Below are 21,676 nucleotides of genomic sequence, written 5' to 3' on the forward strand. Positions count from 1 at the left end.
TTCATACTGTAAAGTTTAATTTTTAGTTTCACCTGTAAGGTCATCATTACCAAAGAGAGGATTTAGAATCAACACATGACATCTTTGCCTTATTAATGGCAAGTATTTGGACAAAAAATGATTATGAACAAAAATCTGAAAAGTTGTGGCTAAATTTAAATTTCAGATATTAAAGAGGATTTACTTTTTATAGATAAATCAACTTCTAATAGTTATGGAAGCAGAATTCAAAAATACATATTGATGTCAAATATGTATTTGCTCATATAACATGCTGACATTGTCATTAAATAAGAAAATGTGTATGCTCAGAAAACAGTAATTCTTTTTTTAATTGCTTGAAATTAAAAGGACAAAGTGTATTAATGAAGGTTCACATTTAACATGTTTGGTTTATAATATGAATCTATTTCTAGCTTTCAATTAACTTATATATAATTTTTTTTACTATATGAGAGTAGGTACTGCAGGGAAGGATGCAAGTTTTCTTTTAAAACTGTTATCTTTAGCTATGCAAAGGGTAAAAATCTTTAGCTGTGGGTGAGTTGAGTTGAAAGCCCCTGTAGGAAATAAGAGTAGGACCCATGAGACCTGACTTCTCTTCCAGTTTCGCCATTAATCTGCCAGGTAACCTGGCAGAAGTTGCTTCGCAGTTCTGCACCTCAGCTTGCCCACTTAGAAGTAGGAGACAATTAAGCATACTGACCATATAAAACACTTCACTATTGAACAGTTCTAGGTAAGAGGTAATTCTACTTAGTACTTTCATTTTAAGTGACTTGCTACTGCGTAGTATAATGGAGCCCTGATTAAGTGGTGGAGCTGTTATCGCTGTTATCTGTGTGGTGTATTGCATACTGTAGAGTACGTTTCGTTTGAGATGCACTTAAGTACATCATGCTCTCAGCAATATGTTTCTTTCTTTGTCTAAGGAAAAGTGATACAGAACAAGAATACAGGAATGGTCTGTAGATATAAGTGTATTACAATTTATTCTTGTGTTGCTGGCACCGAATACAGGAGCAGATTTACAAGTGGAATTTGCGGGAAGAAAAGTTATTATTGTCTCCATTGGTAAGGAAGACTGGTCTGGTGATTTGGAGTGTGTGACAGAACTTAAATTCAGTTTCCTGTTCCAGTGCAGGCTTCTTGTATTTCCTTAAGAAAGTCACTTTTCTTCACATTCCCCAGTGCAATTCTCTGTCTGTAAAATAGGAATAATTGCACTTAGGAACATAGAACATACAGCTGAGGCCAGTAGTACTCTGATACTACAGCTTCAGGCCCACAGAAGTATGGCGGGTGGAAGCACGAGGCTTTGGAAAGACGAGGTAAATTCTTCCAAAAATAAGTAAATGAGCCAAGAGTTTTGACCATCTATTCCTGGGATTGGAAGCGTTGGGAAAAAAAAAAAAAAGTGGGATAAGGAAACTTTTAGATGAAGAGTGCAATTTTTTCTCTTCATTCAGAAGTCTCTAGCAAACTGTCTTGTGCACAGTCTTCATGGCCACTGCCCTGATATGTGAAGTTAAATGTAAAAAATCAGTTTATAAGAAAAAAAATTATGTCATGTTACATGCTGTGTGTTTTTTTTGAGGAAGAACACAGTATAAATGTTAACTTTTCCAAAAAGCATATGGAAAAAAATAAAATTTATTTGGTAAAATCAAATACTAATCATTTCCTCCTATATATACATATATTAATTACAGCTTTAACCTGAGAAATACTTTACCAAAAAATAATACCTCTGGATCACAAGTCAAAGTGAACAACTTCTACACTGAATATCAGTCAAATGTTATTTAAAGAGCTGCAATATTGTATATTAAATAGCGAAAATGCTGACAGGGTCTTAACTGCAGTAGTGCTTCTAATTACCACACTATGCCACGTTATATTATATCACATGGCATAATTTACTGTATCTTTCTTTGTCAATTATTACTCATCATTTTACAAATTACAGATCTTTTATGGGAAGTAATTCATACATAGTGCTAAAATGATGAAGTGATTTCCTTTTTTCTCAATCATTGATCTTTCAAACTTTTGCATTTAGCAGTGTTAATCATGTTTATTAGTTAAGTGTTGTTGTAAAAAGTGGAATTTTTCTGTTACTTTCATCGTCAGTTAAAATGTTTTTTGCTTGCTGCCTCTGTTTGCTTTAATCATAGTAATCTATCACTTATTCTAACTGAAATTCTTCTTCGGAAAATCAAAACAAAGTCAATACTGCAGTTACATATTTTCATAACAATCAATAATCTAATTAAAAACATGGGATATACCTGAGAAAGGATTGTACATAAAATAGCTTTTTACTTAGAAATGTTCGGCCTAAGTTTTAAGGTGATTTGTTTTGTGGACCAGGTTTGTATTTCAGAATTCACTCTCATAATCTACTTAACTGCTGTTTAAAAGGAACGTGTTATTCATGTGTATAAATGTAATGCTAAAGAAAACTGCAATCTGTACAATTGTTGCAGAACACAGTAGCTTCAGACCAAACAGATATTCATTTTAGCTTTTTCTGTTTCCAGAGACTATTGTTATGAAGGTAGGTGATGCTGATAGTTTCTAAACATACCTTTTGTCTGATGCATATTTCTTAATTTTTCTCTTTGTATTTGTGTGTGCTGTGTTTGTGCTAGCAGTGTGTAGCTCTGCTAAAGACTATTAGTTTGTTGATAACCAAGCAAAATGTCTTTTTAAGAAAAGCGTATGCCACTTATGGTCCCTTTGCACCCTGTTTTGCAGGTGGGAGTGAATCCTCCTGGGATAAAGACAAGCTTCAGTCTCCCATTACAACAGGATCCCAGCACAGCATTGGTCATCCCACACTGTCGGGACAGTCAAGCCTTGGAAGCGCACACCCACTCAGTCCTCTCCAGCAGAATCACCTGCTTACCAACAGTATGTATCCTTGCCATTACGGGGAAAAAAATTAAAAAAAAGTACATAGAGCTCTGCTTGAAGGCCATGCTTGTACTCCTTCCCATCCTTCTGGAAGTTGGGGGAGTGGATGATCGAAGCATGTGGTACACAAGGGCCAGTCCTTCCGCTGTGTACTGCACTTGTGCATCATGACCGAGCTGCCCACTGGATACAGCCACTCTCTTGAATAGCCACCCATTGCTGGATTAAGGAATATCAGTCCCAGTCAACAATGCCATGGCCTGGGCTGAAGGGAAAAAAAATCATACTATTGCTTAAAATTTTAGCTATATGAGTAAATTCTCTTCCAGTTGAAAATGCTGACCACTGAATAAATACAAGAGGGCAAAGCATAGGTGAAAATGGCTAGGTAAAAGTGAGTAGAAGCAATTCTTCTGCCTGGTCATGCCTTGTACCTGCCAGGTGTGGGCAAGGTCATCTCTTCAATGCAGCTATCCAAAGCAACTGGAACAAAATGACACAGTTAAAGTTTGGATTTGGAACTTAAACTTCACTTCAAATCCATCTCTTTTCCTTCCTCTAGGAGGGGGCTAGGTGGGAAGCTTGGAGTTTCCCTCCTCCTTTACACCCAAAGGGGAGGTACTAGCAAATTATTCAAAGAAATAGTCAGAAAACAACAAAAATATATTTTAAGAAGTAGTAAGGAGTAATCTGAGAGTAATTCTGAAAGGTGATGATGGATGAAGAATTAAAATCTTATTATTTATGAATCCTCGTTATTTGTTTAAATTCTTCATCCTCAAAGTTTTGAAAGTTGATTTTCCCTGTTAGTTTTAATGGTTGAATGGCATTTCTGGCTTTTTATGAAATTGTAGGAGCAGATGCTTCCTTGCTACCTATATAGTGCCACAGACTTGAAGAAATCCAGACTATTTAAATGGCTTCTACAATATATGTTTGCTTTGTTCATGGGAAGGCAGGAGCCTGAGCATTATGGGCATCTGGTTAAGTGTCAGTAATTAAGAATCACCAGGTTATAGGACTCATTCACCATGGTTTATTCTTTCATTTTATATTCTTGCATAATTCAGTATCTGTACATGTTTTGCATGAGGGATATTGTGTTCTTTGCTGTTAAAGAAAACTTTCTAGTTATTTTCCAATAGATATTGTAGTAGGCAAATGTCTATAGGCTATTAAAGGGTTTATTGAATGTCAGACATTATGTCCAATGATTTGCAAGTGTAAGATATATTTTCTTCATAGTCCTCTGAAATGTTTGACGGATTGTGTCTTAAAACTGGTGATGTGCTGTTAAATTCTGTTTGTAGTTTGCATTTAGTTTGCATGTCAATTGGACTTTAAGTAGACATACAACTCAATGTGGCCAGATGGTGTCTGGGAGTTTTGGAACTCTATAGAGTATGAGGAGAGATTATTGGGCTGTTAAGGGAGATATGCAGGGGAACAAAGGCTTATGGATGTAAGCAGTGAAGGGGATTGTCAGTATGGTTTAAAGTGAAAGGAGATATATGTGGGCATGGCTTATTACGTGTCATAATTAATATTGGCATGGATCATCTTATAAACAAAACACAGTGAATCATAAGACATCGTAGTTGATCATGATTTGCTCAAGCTAAACAGATAGTGTGGGAACTCGAGTATAAACAATTCTGCCTTTTGTGGTAGACACAGTGGTGTCTTTTTATTGCTATGGTCAAATTATACTGAAATAACAAGCTATATCAGTCAATGATAGTTTTATTGTGTGTTCTGTCATACAGCAAAATGGTGACTAGCCCTCTGATTTAAAGTCATGAAGATAGAGGCAAAAGTTAAAATCTTTTAGAAATAAATAATGTGAATAGCACGTGGTTATAACTAGTTACATGATTTTTATTTACTTCATGTACCTGAAGGGTTTTTTCTTTTTTTTTTGTGAGAACTTCTAATCAAAATTTCACTTAGAAAAATTATAAGACATTTTGTGTAGCAGAATGTGTCCTATTTTTTCTGGAAAAAGAATTTTGGATGCCCAAAGGTGGAGATCTTCAAGTGGTCCCTCTGAAGAACTCTTAAATACAAAAGAACCTGAAAGTTTTTCAGTGGATTGGTGTGTTGTATTGTAGCCATTACGAAATACAAGTAATATGCATGCTGGAATAGCTGGTAATGAAATATAAAAATCCAGTTCTTTTTAGCGGTAACATCACCTTTCTAGCAATGTCAAGGTCTGCAAATGCGTGCAAACACATTTCACACCTTCTTGAGTTTTTTTATGTCCTTAGTAGATGAAAATTTAAAGTGACTTTTTTGGAAATGAAAAACACTTGTAACAACTTGTAACAAAACTTGTAAAAACTTGTAACATTTTCTTATCTCACATTTCGAGCTCTCATTCCATATTCCAGTTGACAGACTTGTATGGTAGTACAGTAGTGTTGTATAGTCCAATCCACAGCTTCCTATAGTCAAGCAATAGTCCTCATATAGAAGTCTCAGATTGCTGTGTAGGTAAACTAATAATAGTAAGAGAACTTGAGGGCTTTGTAGAGTATATTGTCAGATAAAATCATGAATGAATATTCTTCTGTTGTATTGGGAAAACATGCAAATATCTGCATGTTTTGTGGTTTTTGTTTTATTGCTATCAATAAAGACATCACTGAACTTGTGCACTGTTGTATATTAATTTTGTTATTCACTATGTAACTTCAAAATTACTAACACACAATAGTAATGTGTTTGACTAGTCAATATGCTGTAGAATATAGACATTAAAAAATAATGGGTAGGGTTATAAAATGAGGGACTGACACACGTAACATGCCCTTGCTCTCTTTTAGGGATAGACCTGCCGTTTATGATGATGCCCCACCCTCTGCTACCCGTCAGCCTACCTCCTGCTTCGGTTGCAATGGCAATGAATCAGATGAACCACCTCAATACAATAGCTAATATGGCTGCAGCAGCCCAAATGCACAGTCCTCTTTCCAGGGCAGGGGCCTCTGTTATAAAGGTAAGAGTCATCTACGAGACTAGATTTTTGTTCCTAGGAAAAACATTCATAGCAAGTTTTTAAGGAAAGTACCTAACAGGCAGTGAGCTTATACTGCATATGACACACTTGGTCCTGATAGTGCTTCTGTTTGAGGAAAGTACAGGCAAGAAGTTAAAGAAATAAGATGCTCTGCTTTATCTACAAATCTGTAATATAATTAAAAACAGATATTAGCACTCAATAGTGTTAGATTAGATCTAGTCTAGTTTAGATCTATAAGAACTTCTCCTTATCATCTGTGTGTCTGCACAGTTGTTGACTGGGTGGGGGAAACATGGTATTTCTCATGTCCAGCTGCCAAGTAGTTAATGCAAGTCACCGAATTGTTAGAAATTAATTGAGGTTCCATTTGTTTCACTTAGTAACCTTTACTTTAAGTGTTCAGGAGACCTCTTGAGGAAACGGTAACTTAAATATGGCAGTAAAATATTTATAGCAGCAAGTAGACTGCATAAGCTTTGATTATAATTTAAATGCTACCAGTATGTCAAAATGAAGATTAGATATGTATTTGTAAACAATACTAGTTTGTCCTAATATATACTACAGTTTTTGCAAGCAGTTAGATTTTAAGGAGGCTCTTTAGCAGGTCTTTGTTGATGTTACTCATTTGCAGCGATTTTTCCCCAGCACCTGCACTAGGGGATACGCAATATGTCCACAGCCAACAGTAGGTCTCACCAGCACCCTAGAGGGAATTATTTCCTCTACATGATGTAGAGGAAAATACACCAGTAGCTAATATGATAGAGGTAACGCATGCATCCATTGTGGTGTTACTCTCATCCGTCAAGTGATGCTGCATCTTTCTCTCATTTGTTCTGAGTGCTGAGACTGTAGATGAATTTTATTACAGTATGAGACTCCCTTTGTCCTTTCCTTTCCTTACATACAATCATCTAGCTCTGAATGACTATCAATTAAGATGAAATCCTTGTACAAAATGAAATATGTAAAAGGATTTCTGTGGTTGTTATCCATCAGTAATATGATTTTTATTATATGACAACATTGTTTAAGTTCCTATTAGAAGTACAAAAAATAACTAGTTTTAGATAGACTGCAATTATGGCAACATGACGTTACTTAAAATGGGAAAAATGAATTGAATATACCGAGTGTGTATCTATTTCTATACTCTGATGACTAAAATACCACTTAGTCTGTTTTCTATAGGTGTGAGAATCAGCTGCTCTATAAAGGTTTTGAATGAAGTCATTATGCTTTTTATATCACATTTGCCATTTAGAAATAAGCTGTTCTACCAAAATATGCGTGATCAGCAAAGTTAACATTTAGTGCTCTAGAAAGAAATGTCATAACTATGAAACTTGATTTCCTCCTGACAGGAACACTATAAATTAGGCAGGCACAACGGCCAGGCTCAAAAAACCTTCTTAGCCATCTATAATATGATCTGATGTGATTATTGCAGCACCCGCTAGCAGTGCTATTGCAATGGTTCTGACAGTGCCCCTGTTATAAATCCAGGCTTTCAGGGATTTACTGCTCATCTGAAAGTGCTTGCTCCATTTGAAACTTGGCTCAAATGGTTCTGAAGAATCTGCATAAATAAGGGTGCAGCATGGGATAAGGAGATGAAGGGGAGAATACAGCATCGATGACTTTACCACCTTCTTTCTCCCTTTTTTTTTTTTTTTTCTTTTCTTTTTCCCCCTCCCCCAGAGCTGTTCTTGAGCTGGATGAAGCCTGCAATCCAGTTACTGGACTAGGTATAAAATGGTTTGCCAGCCAGCAGAGAACTAGTCTGGGTTGGAACTTAGCAGAAGTATACTTGATTCATTGTGTAGGCTTAAAAAAAAAAGTAGTGAGTAAATGTAGTTGTTTATTGTCATCCAAAAGTGTTGGTCCTGAAACTCAGAAAAATCTACTCAGTGGCGATATTTTCAGGTCATCAGAACTGAAGTTTGGATGGGCCATACAAAATTTTTAACTGAAGTTTATAGAACAACTCGACTCCACAGAGCTATAGCTACATAATGTTTAGAATTTTATCTTATGGTACGCCTGTAATGAACACAATATGATATTTATGTCATATTTAAATGGTATAAACTAAAATAATTATGCAACAAATGAATACGACTATTAATATGCATTTGCAGCATACAGTTTGTCATTAAGGATCATGATGTGTGCTGAGAACACAAATTGAATAGAGTTCTGAAAACATGTCTGAGTCTTAACAGCTCATGTAAACTGAATTGGGTCTGAAGGAGTTGAGACCTTACAGCACATATGTGGATGGCAAATAAACAAAGAGCTGTCCCAGCAAGAATGAGAATAGCTCTTCTCTTTGCTGACAGCACTTTGGAACTTCATAATCAGATTATACGACCACTCTCTGCCCATAGTGGAATGAGGCCTTGAGCTGGGGATATTCTCAGGCTGTGTATGATATCAGGAGCGTCATCAAGCCTAAAGTCTTTATTTATACAGATTAAGTCAGAAGGGGCATATGTGACTAAAAAACATGCTAGCTGACACAATTTTAACCATAAAGTTGTGGGCAAGGAGAGGAAGATGCTGGATAGACCTGCACTGAGCAAGAGCTAACTTGTTACCTGGTAGATTTGGGGTGTCTGTGGGGGGAGAGTGAGGGGCAGGAGACTGGCAAGGAGAAAGCCTGGGGAAGAAGAGTCTATTAGTCTTGAGGGGACTGAAGTGGAAGCATGGTGTGGATTTGACTTGTCTTGAAATAATTAGTCATTGCTTGGAGACATGCTGGCCTCCTCTTGCTGTGTCTGGGGCTTGAGGCAGACATTGGAAAAGGAGAAACCTTACTCTTTCTGATGTTAGCCAGGTCCCAATTAGGAATAAATGGCACATCTGTTGAATGCATTTGGAAAACCCAAAGAAAAAAGTTAAAATGCAATTTAAATGCTTTGTTTCAGAAAACCTCAAAGCATTTTTTTACTCTGAAATCATTTCTTTCAGAATTTTACCTACAGATACTTTATAAACAAATCAAATCCCCCGAAAAAAATTGACATTTTGGGTGAAATGCAATGTTATGTTTTGCCCAGGAACTGAAATCTTGTATTTCACATCAACCCTACACGATTTCCATCTGAATTTTTTGGTCTACTGATAAGCAGAACAAAGCATTATTTCTATCGTGTGATCTACACATGCAGTAGAGATTTTTGAATCTCCTTTTCTTTGTGTTCTGTTCTTCTCCTGATTTTGTGGGATTCTTAAAGCATTTGTAAAGGACGTATATGACATGATTTTAAATTCCCTAAAGACAATACAGATGGGCTGTGTAATTATTGCTGAGAGGTGCTATTTTCTATGTGCTATACAACTCGCATTCATAAAATTTACCTGACAGCCTGAAAAATGTGGCCATCTCAGAATACTCTGAAACAATTCTTCTCAGTATAAAAGCATTTCTAGTTACAGAATTTATAACATATTTAATTTCATATCTCTGTGCATTCAATTCATTCTGAAATGTTTGCAGAATATTACAAGATTTATAAAACAAAACTTTTGTAAAATTTATGATACTTTTCTCTATTAGATTTATTCTGTCCCGTTTCATAGCGTGTGTTCATTGTTGGCAGCGTATTGCTAAAATGGGTACTAGAATACATTAGGGGAGCGATGTGTGAGACAGCATAGTTTGCTTATTTCTTATAAGGCTAATTTTTATGACTATCTGTAGCAAAGAACTGTGTGTGCAGGTTTGTATCTTTTTATTCACTGACAGAGAAACTACTATGTTGGGAGATGTTCAGGTCCCTACAAATTGCATTAAATAGCCTTTTCGTCTCCCCTCCTATGAAGGGAGGCATGTTCCTCTCCCTGTGATGCGAAGAATGCCTTGCTTGTTAACACTAGTTGCTAGTTTAAAGAATAATCAGTGAATACTTATTTTAAACTTGCCAGTGGAGGGAAAAAAAAAACAGTAAAAACCAAGTATATCTCTTTTTTTGCAAAGCTCACAAGGGAATATTGTTACACCAAGCACATACTAGCTTTTAGTTCTGGCTCAGATCCTTTTAGTATTGCCTTAAACATTTGCATTTGTACTTAATAACTGATACAGCTGTAACATAGATTCTATAGAGCATTACCATCATTAGTCGTGGGAGTACCTTTCTTTCATCTGGTAGCAGCACTGGATGAAGCAATTCATGGGAGGGGTTCAAGTAGGAAGTTTCCACTGCAAGGGTCTGTCCAATTTTAGTCAGTATTATATTTTAAGATTCGAAGTAAAATGTGAAGGTAAAATCTTAATATACCAGTGAAGGTTGCCATAGCTTTCTCAGTGATTGCTAATTTAAGAAATGGTGAAGAAGGAAGCTTTTGTTTGGCTGTTTACCAATACCATCTGATTAGCTGTGGTTTTCTGTTTGGCTGAGCAGCTGGCAATTAATGAATTATAGGAAGTAGTCACAAGGTAATGGAATTAGCAAGTGAACATCTGGTATTAAAAATCAGTAAACAGAAGAGCTTTTATGATTTCTTAAATTTGGTGGGAAAACAAATGCCAGTTGACTATGACTGAAGAAACTATATGTACACAGTGAAAAAAATTGCATTTCACATGGCAGAGTATATATTTTAAAGTGAACGACTTCCTGATACACTGCAAAAGATGAATGGGATCCAGCTGGCTTTCAGACATACATATCCTATCTTAGTTTTTAGACCACCTGTTTCTGTTGTTCTTCTCCAATTCTTACAGCAGTTGGAGATGATATAACTAGCTCAGAAGACCAACAAGTTGACCATACTCTGCATGTGTCCATTTCCAGACTCCGATAACTCAGAAAATATACCTAACTACTGTTCTCATGCACAGAAACAGTAACTCTACCATCATATTTCTTGTGGTCTATCATATTTAATCTGACCAACATAATCTCAGATTTAACATAGCTCTTGCTTACTGTGTCAAGATTATTCTTTTTCTTTGAAAAGCCTAAATACCAATTATGTGTTGTTTTTCAGCCTAATGCATTAGTTAGGGACAGTAAACACTATTAAAATTGTGTTTGATAATTGAATTCAGTTAGTTTTAACTAAGGTCAAATGGAAAGAAATACTTAGTATTAACTAAAAATAAAAGGTAGCAATTCAGTTCTTTGCTAACCAAAATTTCTTTCTTTCTTTTTCTTCTTTCTTATTAAGAACAGACTTCAGCCACATAGATAGGAGCAGTGGTACTTCACAGGCACAAAGTCATGGTAGTTTTGGATAGGGGGTGAGGACATCTGCAGTCAGTCTGCTGGTTGACTGCTTTCGACTCCACAGTATAGACCTCTTCAGAGAAATGAGACACTCTGGTTTCTTGATTTTTTTAGTCATCTTGCATGTTCAGCTTAACAATGTGGTCCATTTTGAGAATCTCAGTGGTGATTTGGCAAGCGCTGTAAGATCAGGTGTGACACAATGCATTTTCCAGTGGGGAACTAGTGAGCAAATTAATGTCAGAAAATTTATTCTACCAGCATGGTGATCAGGTATGATTTTTTGTTACGAGAGTTGAAAACTCTAATCTAGACCTAAATACATACAGTAGAATCCCCGTTTTTCCTTCCTCTCAGTTTCATTAGTGAGATCTGAATTCCAGCTCTCCTGCCACTGCAGAAGAAGCACCTCAATTAAATATGAAATATCAAGATAAATGTCTGAATAAAATATCCAGGACTCAGACAAACTTCCAAAACCTGCTTGTCAGCAGCGAAATGCCATTAAATCCTCTAGGAACTCATTAATAGATTAACATTTGGAACAGTAATTACAGCTACATTAGTACTAAGAATAAAGAAAAATAATGGGAAATCTAGTAGCATCATTCCTCTAAATTCTTGACACAAAATGAAGATCAATACCATAAAAAAATCAGAGATAAGGAATTAAGGTCAAGATGATAATGTCAAAAATAGGTAAGCTGTTCATATATATTTCTAATAAAACTAGCGTGGATAAAACTGTTATGTAGTGTTTCATATTATTTGTGTGGAATACTACCTCACAGGGGTTAGAAGAGGAATATTGAGGTGAAATCAAGGATATATCTAGAAATTGGATGAGTGGATGACTTCAGTGCTGTTAACCTAAATCACAACTAAAATTAACAATGTCAGGCTTTGTAGCTACATTTTCTAAGCTAAAGCAAGACACTGTTCTTTAGTAAGACAGAAATATATTACCCTTCAAAAGGATTAAATACTGCAAAAGTCTTTTTTGAGAATTTATGGTACAGCTCTGTAAAGGGAAGAGAAAAGATAAGATGAAGTAGGTACTATAGTTAGATAAATAGGTGAGATCTTGAGAAATGTTTTCATTTTTCATAAAATTCTCACAATCTGTAAATTATATATATATAATTCATTACATTATAACATGGATTATGAATCTTGCAGATTTATAAAATATGAAGAAATTCAAATGGAGAAAATATTACTTTATTTAGGAATACTTCTCTATTACTGTAAGTGTACTTACTGCAGAACCAAGCTGCACTGCAGTGTGCCGGTGGGAACTGAGCTATTTCAAGAAGAAAAAAATAAAATATATGAAAAGTAACAAGGTTGTAAAATATATAAATGACAAATAAAATGAAGTCATCAATGTGTAAAAAATGTTAAGGTTTTAGATTTGCAATTTTCCTATTTAAATGCCCTCATTGATTTGTTACAAATACTGTTAACCCTGTGTTTGGAAAATGGTGAGGACATTATCACTTGTGTTCTCATTTGTAATAAAATAGATTAACTTGCTGTGAAATTTTAACTAGGCTGAGACACAACAGTAGCTACCTAATGAACCAGAGCACATTGCTGTTAAGTAGCTAAATAGATGCATACTGATTACAGGACTGAAAAATGGATCTGTTTACTTGCAAAAAAAGAGTCTGTTCGTAGTGTTATTCATTATAGTAGAGGAAATTCTGCATTACATTTCCACACAAACATTTAGAAATAGACAGTTTCTCTATCCACATGCAGTCTTACATGACGGTACTCTATCCTTATTTGTAGTACATAAAATATAGGGAAAATTTCAGCTCCTTTGTTACCTATAGGGAAAGCTACATCTTCGCTGTATATGTAAATTTTTGTAACCAGAAAGACGTTAGATGACATAATCAAGTAATTCTCTTAGAAAATGATTCACTGTGTGATTAAGAATGACATTATTATTTGACACATTTATTTCTGCCTGAACATTTCAAACTAAGACCCTGAGTTTGAAGGCAAATTACTTGAAGAAGAGATTATTTTATAGCAAGAGACAATGGGAAGTACAGTTACCAGAAGGAGCTTGAATACTTTGCTTTTCCAAATCATCAGCTTTTGAATTACTCAAATAACTCCCATTTAAGGTGACATATATGTCTGTTTTTGTGATATCTAAGTGTTAATTCATCGTCATATTAGTTCATAGTTGTTGTGGTTTTTTTTTTTGTTTTTTTTTTGCAGAACAGTTGGCATGTCCTCTCCTTGGCTATTCATTTTCGTAGTTGCAATAGACAATGAAGTTTACTTAAACTATGCACTCTTCTGTAAAATTAATCATTTCAAAATTGTATCTAATTGTAAATTGAGTACTCGTTGTGATAAAAAGGGAATAAGTAGTGCCAAAGAGAACTGTTAAAACTAAAATCCAGACAAATAGCATTACAGTCAGAGTGGTAGCCTGTTAGCTGTAACCTATTATTTACACAAAGCTATTATTTACACAAATGTAAAAGACAGTATATATAAGCTCAGGGTTGTACAGAATCATAGAATGGTTTGGGTTGGAAGGGACCTTAAAGACCACCCAGTTCTAAGCCCCCTGCCATGGGCAGGGACACCTCCCACTGGTCCAGGCTGCCCAAGGCCCCATCCAGCCTGGCCTTGAACACTTCCAGGGATGGGGCATCCACAGCTTCTCTGGGCAGTCTGCTCCAGTTCCTCACCAGCCTCATAGTAAAGAATTTCTGTCTAATGTCTAATCTAAATCTGCCCTCTTAGTTTAAAACCATTACCTATCGCTACACACCCTGATAAATCGTCTCTCCCCATCTTTCTTGTAGGCCCCTCTTAAGTATAGGAAGGCTGCTATAAGGTCTCCTGAGCCTTTCCTACTCTAGGCTGAACAACCCCAATTCCCTCACCGCGTCATTGTAGGAGAGGTAATCCAGCCCTCTTGCTGTTTTTGTGACCCTCCTCTGGACTCACTCCAACAGCTACGTGTCCTTTTATGCTCAAGGCCCTAGAGCTGAGGACAGCATTCCAGGTAGCATCTCACAAGAGCAGAGGAGAGGCAGACAATCACCCTCTTCAACCTACTGGCTGCACTTCTTTTGATGGACAGCCTTGGATATGGCTGGCTTTCTGGGCTGCAAGCACCCGTTGCCATCTCACATTGAGATTTTCATCCACCAACACCCCCAAGTCCTCCTTGGGGCTGCTCTCAATCCACTCATCACCCAGCCTGTACTAGTGCTTGAGATTGCACCCACCCAGATGCAGAACCTTGCACTTAACCTTGCCAAACTTCATGACGTTTTCACAGGCCCACCTCTTAAGCCTGTCAAGATCCCTCTGGATGCCATTCCTTCCCTCCAAAGTGTCAACTGCACCACACAGCTTGGTGTTGTCAGCAAACTTGCTGAGGATGCACTCAATACCACTGTCCATGTCACCAACAAAGATCTTAAATAGTATCAGTCTCAATACCGACTCCTGAGGACTCCTGACCACTTGTCACAGGTCTCCACCTGAACATCGAGCTGTTGACTGCAACTCTTTGAATGCAACCATCCGGCCAATTCCTAATCCACTGAGTGGTCCATCCATCAAATCCGTCTCTCCAATTTAGAGACAAGGAAGTTGTGTAGGACAGTGTCAAATGCCTGCACAAGACGAAGTAGATGACAACAGTTGCATATATATTATTATTCATATATATAGAAGAATATTTTTGGGGTGACCCTATAAATGTGGTTTACTAAATAGACCATCCCCAGAATAAGTCGCAACTCTTTTATTCTTCTACTCATCTCAGCAATCTTTAAAATCAGTCTTTTGAGACCAAGAAGAAAACAATGGCCATTTGAAGATCAGTAGCTTAAACTTTTTTTTCCCCAGAATTTGAGAATTTCTTTAAAATCATTCATTTTTAAAAACTTGAAGATCTTCTGACTCAACATAGTAGATTCATTTTTTAAAACTTACTAACCTTTTTTAATTATCATTAAAAAAATACTGCAATTAAAAGTCTTCCTGTAAGATTTATTAGTTATTGTGTGTTCATTAAATAACAGATAATTGAAGAATCCATTGAGGATTAACAGCTATGTAATAGATACACATCTGTTACATGATTTTGAGGCTCAGTTGTTATTTAATGTACAATAACTATCCTATTAAAGACACATTCAATGCTACGTTTTTGGCTGGTGTGATTGGAATAGACAAATACAACCCCTTGCTATTAGGAGGATCTGTTCTCATATTCCCTGTGCATCATTCTGAAATGAGTCTGTAAATATGAAGATGGGTGTGTTTTAGAGAGATGGCTTTAATGGGTAACAGGATATTCTTAAAATGTTGATCTTACTGCAAGTGTTATTAATGAATTTCTTAGATAGGTTATTAGCAGAAGCTATTATGCTAGCTATTTATAATGGATAAACTATTAGAATCTAGTGTTCTGTTCCTAAAGCTGTATTATTGATTTAGCATAGTCTAGCAAAAACTGCACTAAAAATTTGGATGCTGTTGAGCTTATTTTCAAAAACACATGGAAAATTGCCACCAAGTAGCCAGAACATATACTTCTTAATGAAAAATCTTTTGAGAGTAGGTTAGAAAGGAAGAAAATTTGCAAGATTCCTTGGAGACAACTTCCCCAGATTACCCTGTAGTTGTGATTTTTAACGAGGTGGAGGCAGAGGATCTCCCTTTAAAAAAAAGGGGGTGGGGGGAGGAATATTTCAGTCCTGTGTTTCCACAGGTTTCTACAGGGAACAGCTGACTGCCCTAGATGAGGAGATGAGAGCAACTGCAAAGATGCAGTTTCTGGACTTCTGTAAATTAAACATCTACTTGTTAGTGTCTCTCCAGTGGAACTATACCTTTAAGGACTTTATTAGCTGTAACAGAGGATTTAAAACATAGAGAAGAGGTTTTAAAATAAGAGTACCTAGAGCATCTCAGGCCATGATCTGCCCCTTTTAGAAAATTCTCATTTTTTTTGTTGGTCCTGGGAACAGGAATGAAGGGGACTAGAATTTTGAATCAATTCAGAAGAATAATGCATGAGGAATCACTGGGTTGGAAAGGATCTCAAGTGATCATATAATCAATCACATTTCTCAAGACAAGATGAATTATTGCTTGTCTAACCTGTTACTAAAGATTTTTCCTGGTGGAAATTCCATATCTCCATGCAATCTGCAAGTTTAGATTCACAGATCTGAAGAATTTCATTTTGCTAAATTTTACAATTTCTTACCTCTTTTTTCTCCTTTCCCTAAAGTACTAGGTATATTTAAATTAGAAGTTAATCTCAGGATTTTGTGTGCAAATATGCACATAAGAATTTGCAAGCAGTCTTATTTTTGTTAGCCAGTGATGCTTTCCATCCAAAAGTGAATTTGTCTTATCAGTACCACAACTTTTAAAATTGGTCTGCGTGCTACCCTGAGAAGATGATGTAATGTTTCAGGCACAGAAGTAGTTTTTCTTGGGAGCTTACAAATTTGACGGTGTTTTGTGCCAGTTAGTCCAAATCTGAATTGTTTATTTGAAATGTAACTCATACATGCCGATTTTAATGTCTGTACATAAAAATTAGTTTCTACAAACTGCATGTAAAAACATGCTTTATATTCCTATGTGTGAAAAAGTTAGAAAATAAAGATTTATCAAGGAAAAAAAAGGTGTTAAGTGCTGTGTCATGACACTAAGGATGAAAAACTGTGCCTAGATGCATTGCATGTAGAAGACTCCACTGCTTTTGAGTATAGAAGGCTGTACCGCTCTTTTGATGTGAATTCTGTTCACTGTTTATCTTGGAAAGACTATTTGTTATTGCTATTTTAGCCACTTTCATTTTCTGATTGAACTTCACTGATGCTCATTAATCACATTGCACAGACCTTGTCTTATTTCTGTTTCAAGGAAAGGATTCAAGACAGCCCTTCTCCAGCTCCGTCTCTAGAAGACAGTCAGCGGCCTGGGAGCCACGCTTCCTCCCATCAGAGCAGCAGCGTGTCCAGCTCACCCTCCCAGCTGGACAACACCCCAGACAGAATTGGTTAGTGCTTTGCAGCCTCACACCCCTTGACAACTACTGACCTTAAGAATTTTATCAGGTTATTGAAGCAAATATTTATTTACTGGGAATCTCAGGAAAGACCTCGCTTTATTAAAAAAACAAAGGACCAACCAAACACTCCCCCCCCAATAGCCAGAAAGTTCATTGCTACAGTTTGTTTAATTAGGTTCATCACTATGCAGAGACCAGCCCCTCAGACTCATTCTGTGCCTGTATCCATCTATGCACAGAAGACACTGCCCCTTCTTTGGTATGACTGACTAAATCTTGCATGCTGGCATGAGAAAGTGCCTCTGAAAGCACCTGGAGTTGTAAAAGAACAAGAAATGTTTTAATTTGAATGCATGTCAGAAAACTCTCAGATTATATTATGAGTTTTAGACTCCAAAAACCTCCTCTTGCCCAGATGTTTCCTCATTGCAATGAAGGTGAGGCCTTTTGATTTTTTTGGGTCTCTCAACAACAGTTTTCACAGTCTGTGCATTATTGATCTTGTGTTTAAAATGCAGATCTGGATTGGAGGAAGTTTGGATCCTATTCTTGGTGCTTCCAGGAGGGATCTAGGGCAAGTCAATTAACATCTTTTCACGTCAGTGTATGTCAACACTGTTGTCTTCACAGTGACTGCTGCCCATGCAGGCATTGCTAAGCTAGATTTAAACTGCAAAAAACAGTGCAGCTCATGGAAGTCATTGTAGTCTTCTCTCCCATCAAATAACTACTCAGCTGCTTGCTGGGATTTGGGAATTTTGACTATGGTCCATGATACAGCACCATTGCACTACATAGCACAGTTGGCAATACACAAAAACTAGTGAATAGAAACTGAGCTATTTTCCTTAACATCTGCATACCCAGGGCAAGGACTAGAAAGTAGATTCCCTTCAGCTTTCATATATTTAAAATAGGGCTAGAAATATACAGGACAAGAAATGTAACTTCCCTTAGCAACAATGAAAAACGGGACTTTTTTACCTTATTATAGCTTTTGAAAGCTACTGTAACTTGCTATATGTAACTTGCTATATGTAACTTGCACATACTGCAATCCTCTGAGCTCCAGAAATAGTGCTAAAAGTTTTTTTAAAGAAAGCTAGGTTTTATTTATGTTGAACCACACATTTCTCTGTATTGAAGTCTAATGCTTATTGTTATGGAGATATGTACATATACTTCATATAAATATGTGGCTTTTTTTACTCTTACAATTTTTGCAATTTTTTAAAAAGTCTCCTCACTGGAATGACTTTAAATTCTGTAATTGCAGAAAAGGAAATGTTTTAATCAAATAAGAACAAAAAAAATAAGCATCCTGAAATCATAAACTTAATGTCTCTTTGATTTTGAAAATTTTAAGTGAGGAAATTTTTAGCACCATGGAGTATGTTTTTATTTCAGTTCATCTGTGGGTTACTATCTCTGTATCTGTATTTCTTTATTAAGCTTGCTGCTTTATAGGTACTTGCTAAAACCTAAATTCTTTGTTTTACTAAATGCATTTTTCCCCACAATTATTTCTGAGAAGTACTTTTCTAAATTGTTAATTTGAACATTTTATAAGAAATCAGATTCCTCACAGTAATAATTTTAGTTCCGTCCTGGTATCTTATTTTAATCAACTTGAGCAAATTTGCTTTTGCTACATGTTTGTCTCTAACTGCTGAATTAGGAGATTTATGGACAGTGAAAATGGTCAGTTGATTTAGAAATTACACAGTATAAATAAATGCTAAAAAATCAAACTATTGAGAAAAAGGTATAATTTAATATTTTCCTCTTTTCTGACATTTCTTTACTGACAGTGTTATATAGCTGTGCACTCTGATTTTTTTAGCTATGTTGACCAACAGCAGGGAAGGAGAACTCATTGATCAAGAAACTGGGACAAGCCTAAAAAAAATGCAAAAGGAGAAAGGTAAAATTAAACTGTTTTCCATCTCAGGCATTTAATTGCACTTACATGTTGTATTCCTTTCTCTAGTATTCCGCATATGCAGTGATATAATACCATAAATCTAAGAAAACTACGTGCCTAATTGCAATGAATAACGTATCCGGTGAATTTTCTTAGGAACATTCTTCTTAGGAAGTGTTAACAATCATATCTTTGCTTCCCTCTATTTATACCATATGGGAGTAATACCTTGCTGGTCTTTTGACTCAATTATTTATGAACTCCCTAGCAACTCTTTGATTAGTCACAGAGTGTTGTTTCTTTTCCTCCAGTGGATGTGTGTGCAAGCTACTGTAATGCTGGTACATAGGTGAGGGAAATATTAGACATTTTTCACGTCTAATAATATTACATCAGCTCACAAGTGAGAGGCAGCAAGGGAAGAGGTGAAGCTTGACCTATAGAGTTTGTCCAGTAGGCAGGGAAGTGCCTCGTCTGCTCATTTCTCCTTGCAGTGATTGTTGGGAGCTGGTGAAAATGAGTATGTTGGTGTATGCAGGTAAGCCCTGGGGAGGTGTCACTGTCACAGACAGAGCTGTGGCATCTGCAGCTGCATGTAGAAGAGGAAGAAGGCATTTTGTTTCCTTAGAAATACAAAAAAATATATCAATCATATTAGTAGACAAAGCTTATTCTGGCAGTACATACAGAGAGCACCATACAAACTGAGTGTCTGCAAAAACAAGATGACGTATAGCTGAAGAAATGAAAGAAAGCTGAAGGTAAGTGTGAAGTGAATACTAGAAAATGTGCTTCAAAAGCATATACCAAAGAAGATACTAAGATTTTAAGGCAAAAGATGGGAAAGAAAAGTAAGAGAAGTGTCCGAAAGAGGAGACAACATAAGCTAAATGTAGTTATATAAGTCTACTGAAAATAGGAATATTTTATCATAAATGAAAATGCAAACTGATTTTTATTTTGGCTGAGGGAATTTTAGATTATCTAATAAAATCAGACAAACTCAAATCCTTAGGCCTATGTAAATGATTGCACTCTCTGTTTATTTTCTGAGCAAACTTAAATGCAATTTACTATAACTATAAGCAATTGTATGAGCTACTCAAAAAAAAGAATTTGAAGGCTCCATGTGCACTGTGGTTCCAGAGTTCTAAAAAATTATTTGGGCATATTCATGAAAAGGATGACCATCTTACTGGGCATCTTATGACTGCATTATCATGGGACATATGCTGAAATTTTAAAAGCATCAACAGCATATATCCATCTACAGCGTATATCCAACAATTTCAAGCTGAGTTCACGTTAAGCATTGAGGTAGACCTATATTTTATCTCCTTTAGGAGCCTCTGGTTTATAGGATGCAAGCACCCTGTAATGATGGACTGCGCCAGTAAGACACAGTCAGTATTCTGCTTCTGAAAATCCCCAGCCTGTCAACCCATACAAGCTGTTATTATTCCTCTGTGGTTTTTATCAGTCCAAAATACATTCTTTGTTCCTAATAGTAGTAGTATTCTCCTCTGTATAATCATTTTGGGCTCTGTTGCCCCGCATATGTGTTGAACAATTTTCATTTTCAGATGTGGACAGTCACTGAAGAGTGTGATGTGTGCTGGGTTGCTCAGCAGAAAATATCCATATAACTTGAACACAGAACAAGCTTTGTTTTTCAAAACCTGCCATTACTTTTACTAAGGCAAAATATATTTACCATGGAAAAGATTTTCAAAGTTATTAAGAAGGAATGTAGTTAAAATAAAAGTATCAACATTTATTAAGTATGACAAGTAAGCGGTTTATACAACCATGGCAAACATATGTTTTCACATCTGCTTTGAGTAATATCATCATGATTTTAAAAATGATTTATAGCTCTGCAGGCCATAAAATGCCAGCTTTGCTGTAAGTTGGAAGTTTTCAAACAACAAAGAAATTATTGAAGGTGTATATTGAGCATGTTTTTGTTACACACCTTGTTATATCTTTACATATCTGAGCACTCTGTAACAATTAAGATAGCAACAAATGAAAATGAATTAACTAAAATTTCACAGTAGTACTACTCATGTGAAAGTGTAGCGTGAAGAGCAATAAAACTTAGTGTATTGTAAGCAAATACTGTGACCTCAGGACACAGTTTTGTTTTCCATCTCCCATTGAAAGTGATCTCAGCATCATACAAAAATGTGTCAGTTTGTTCTCATCAAAGTAATTTCACGATAATCAGGGCAGAAGAGCATATAGCTTAATGGTTTTTCTAAAAAAAGACAGTTAATAAGAAGTTATTCCAGTTATACTGAGCTGTTTGCATATGTTGAAGCGACAAAATTTACAGAATTAATGGCTGTCTCAGTGCAGAGGGGTTAGAGGCTGGTTACAGACCATACGTTTAAGCTTGTTGAAGGAGCAATGCCATTAAATCTCAATTACTCCACATCCTTTCATCATCTTTTTAGGAAGTACAGTCAGGCTCAATATTAGAAGAC

At 36.1% G+C, this 21,676-nt stretch overlaps 1 protein-coding gene across 2 annotated transcripts in view; it reads left to right on the top strand.

Annotated features, from left to right (window-relative positions):
• The window catches only part of DACH2 (dachshund family transcription factor 2), a 289,576-nt gene that overhangs the window by 221,543 nt on the left and 46,357 nt on the right, over nucleotides 1–21,676 (top strand). For both annotated transcript variants that reach the window (XM_040572461.1, XM_040572460.1), the window contains exons 4-7: nucleotides 2,761–2,916; nucleotides 5,748–5,920; nucleotides 17,116–17,251; nucleotides 19,107–19,187. In XM_040572461.1, coding sequence (XP_040428395.1) covers nucleotides 2,761–2,916; nucleotides 5,748–5,920; nucleotides 17,116–17,251; nucleotides 19,107–19,187 — 546 coding nt within the window. The remainder of the gene's footprint in view (nucleotides 1–2,760; nucleotides 2,917–5,747; nucleotides 5,921–17,115; nucleotides 17,252–19,106; nucleotides 19,188–21,676) is intronic.

Source organism: Cygnus olor, chromosome 13, assembly GCF_009769625.2.
Source record: "Cygnus olor isolate bCygOlo1 chromosome 13, bCygOlo1.pri.v2, whole genome shotgun sequence".
NCBI classification, from domain to species: domain Eukaryota; kingdom Metazoa; phylum Chordata; class Aves; order Anseriformes; family Anatidae; genus Cygnus; species Cygnus olor.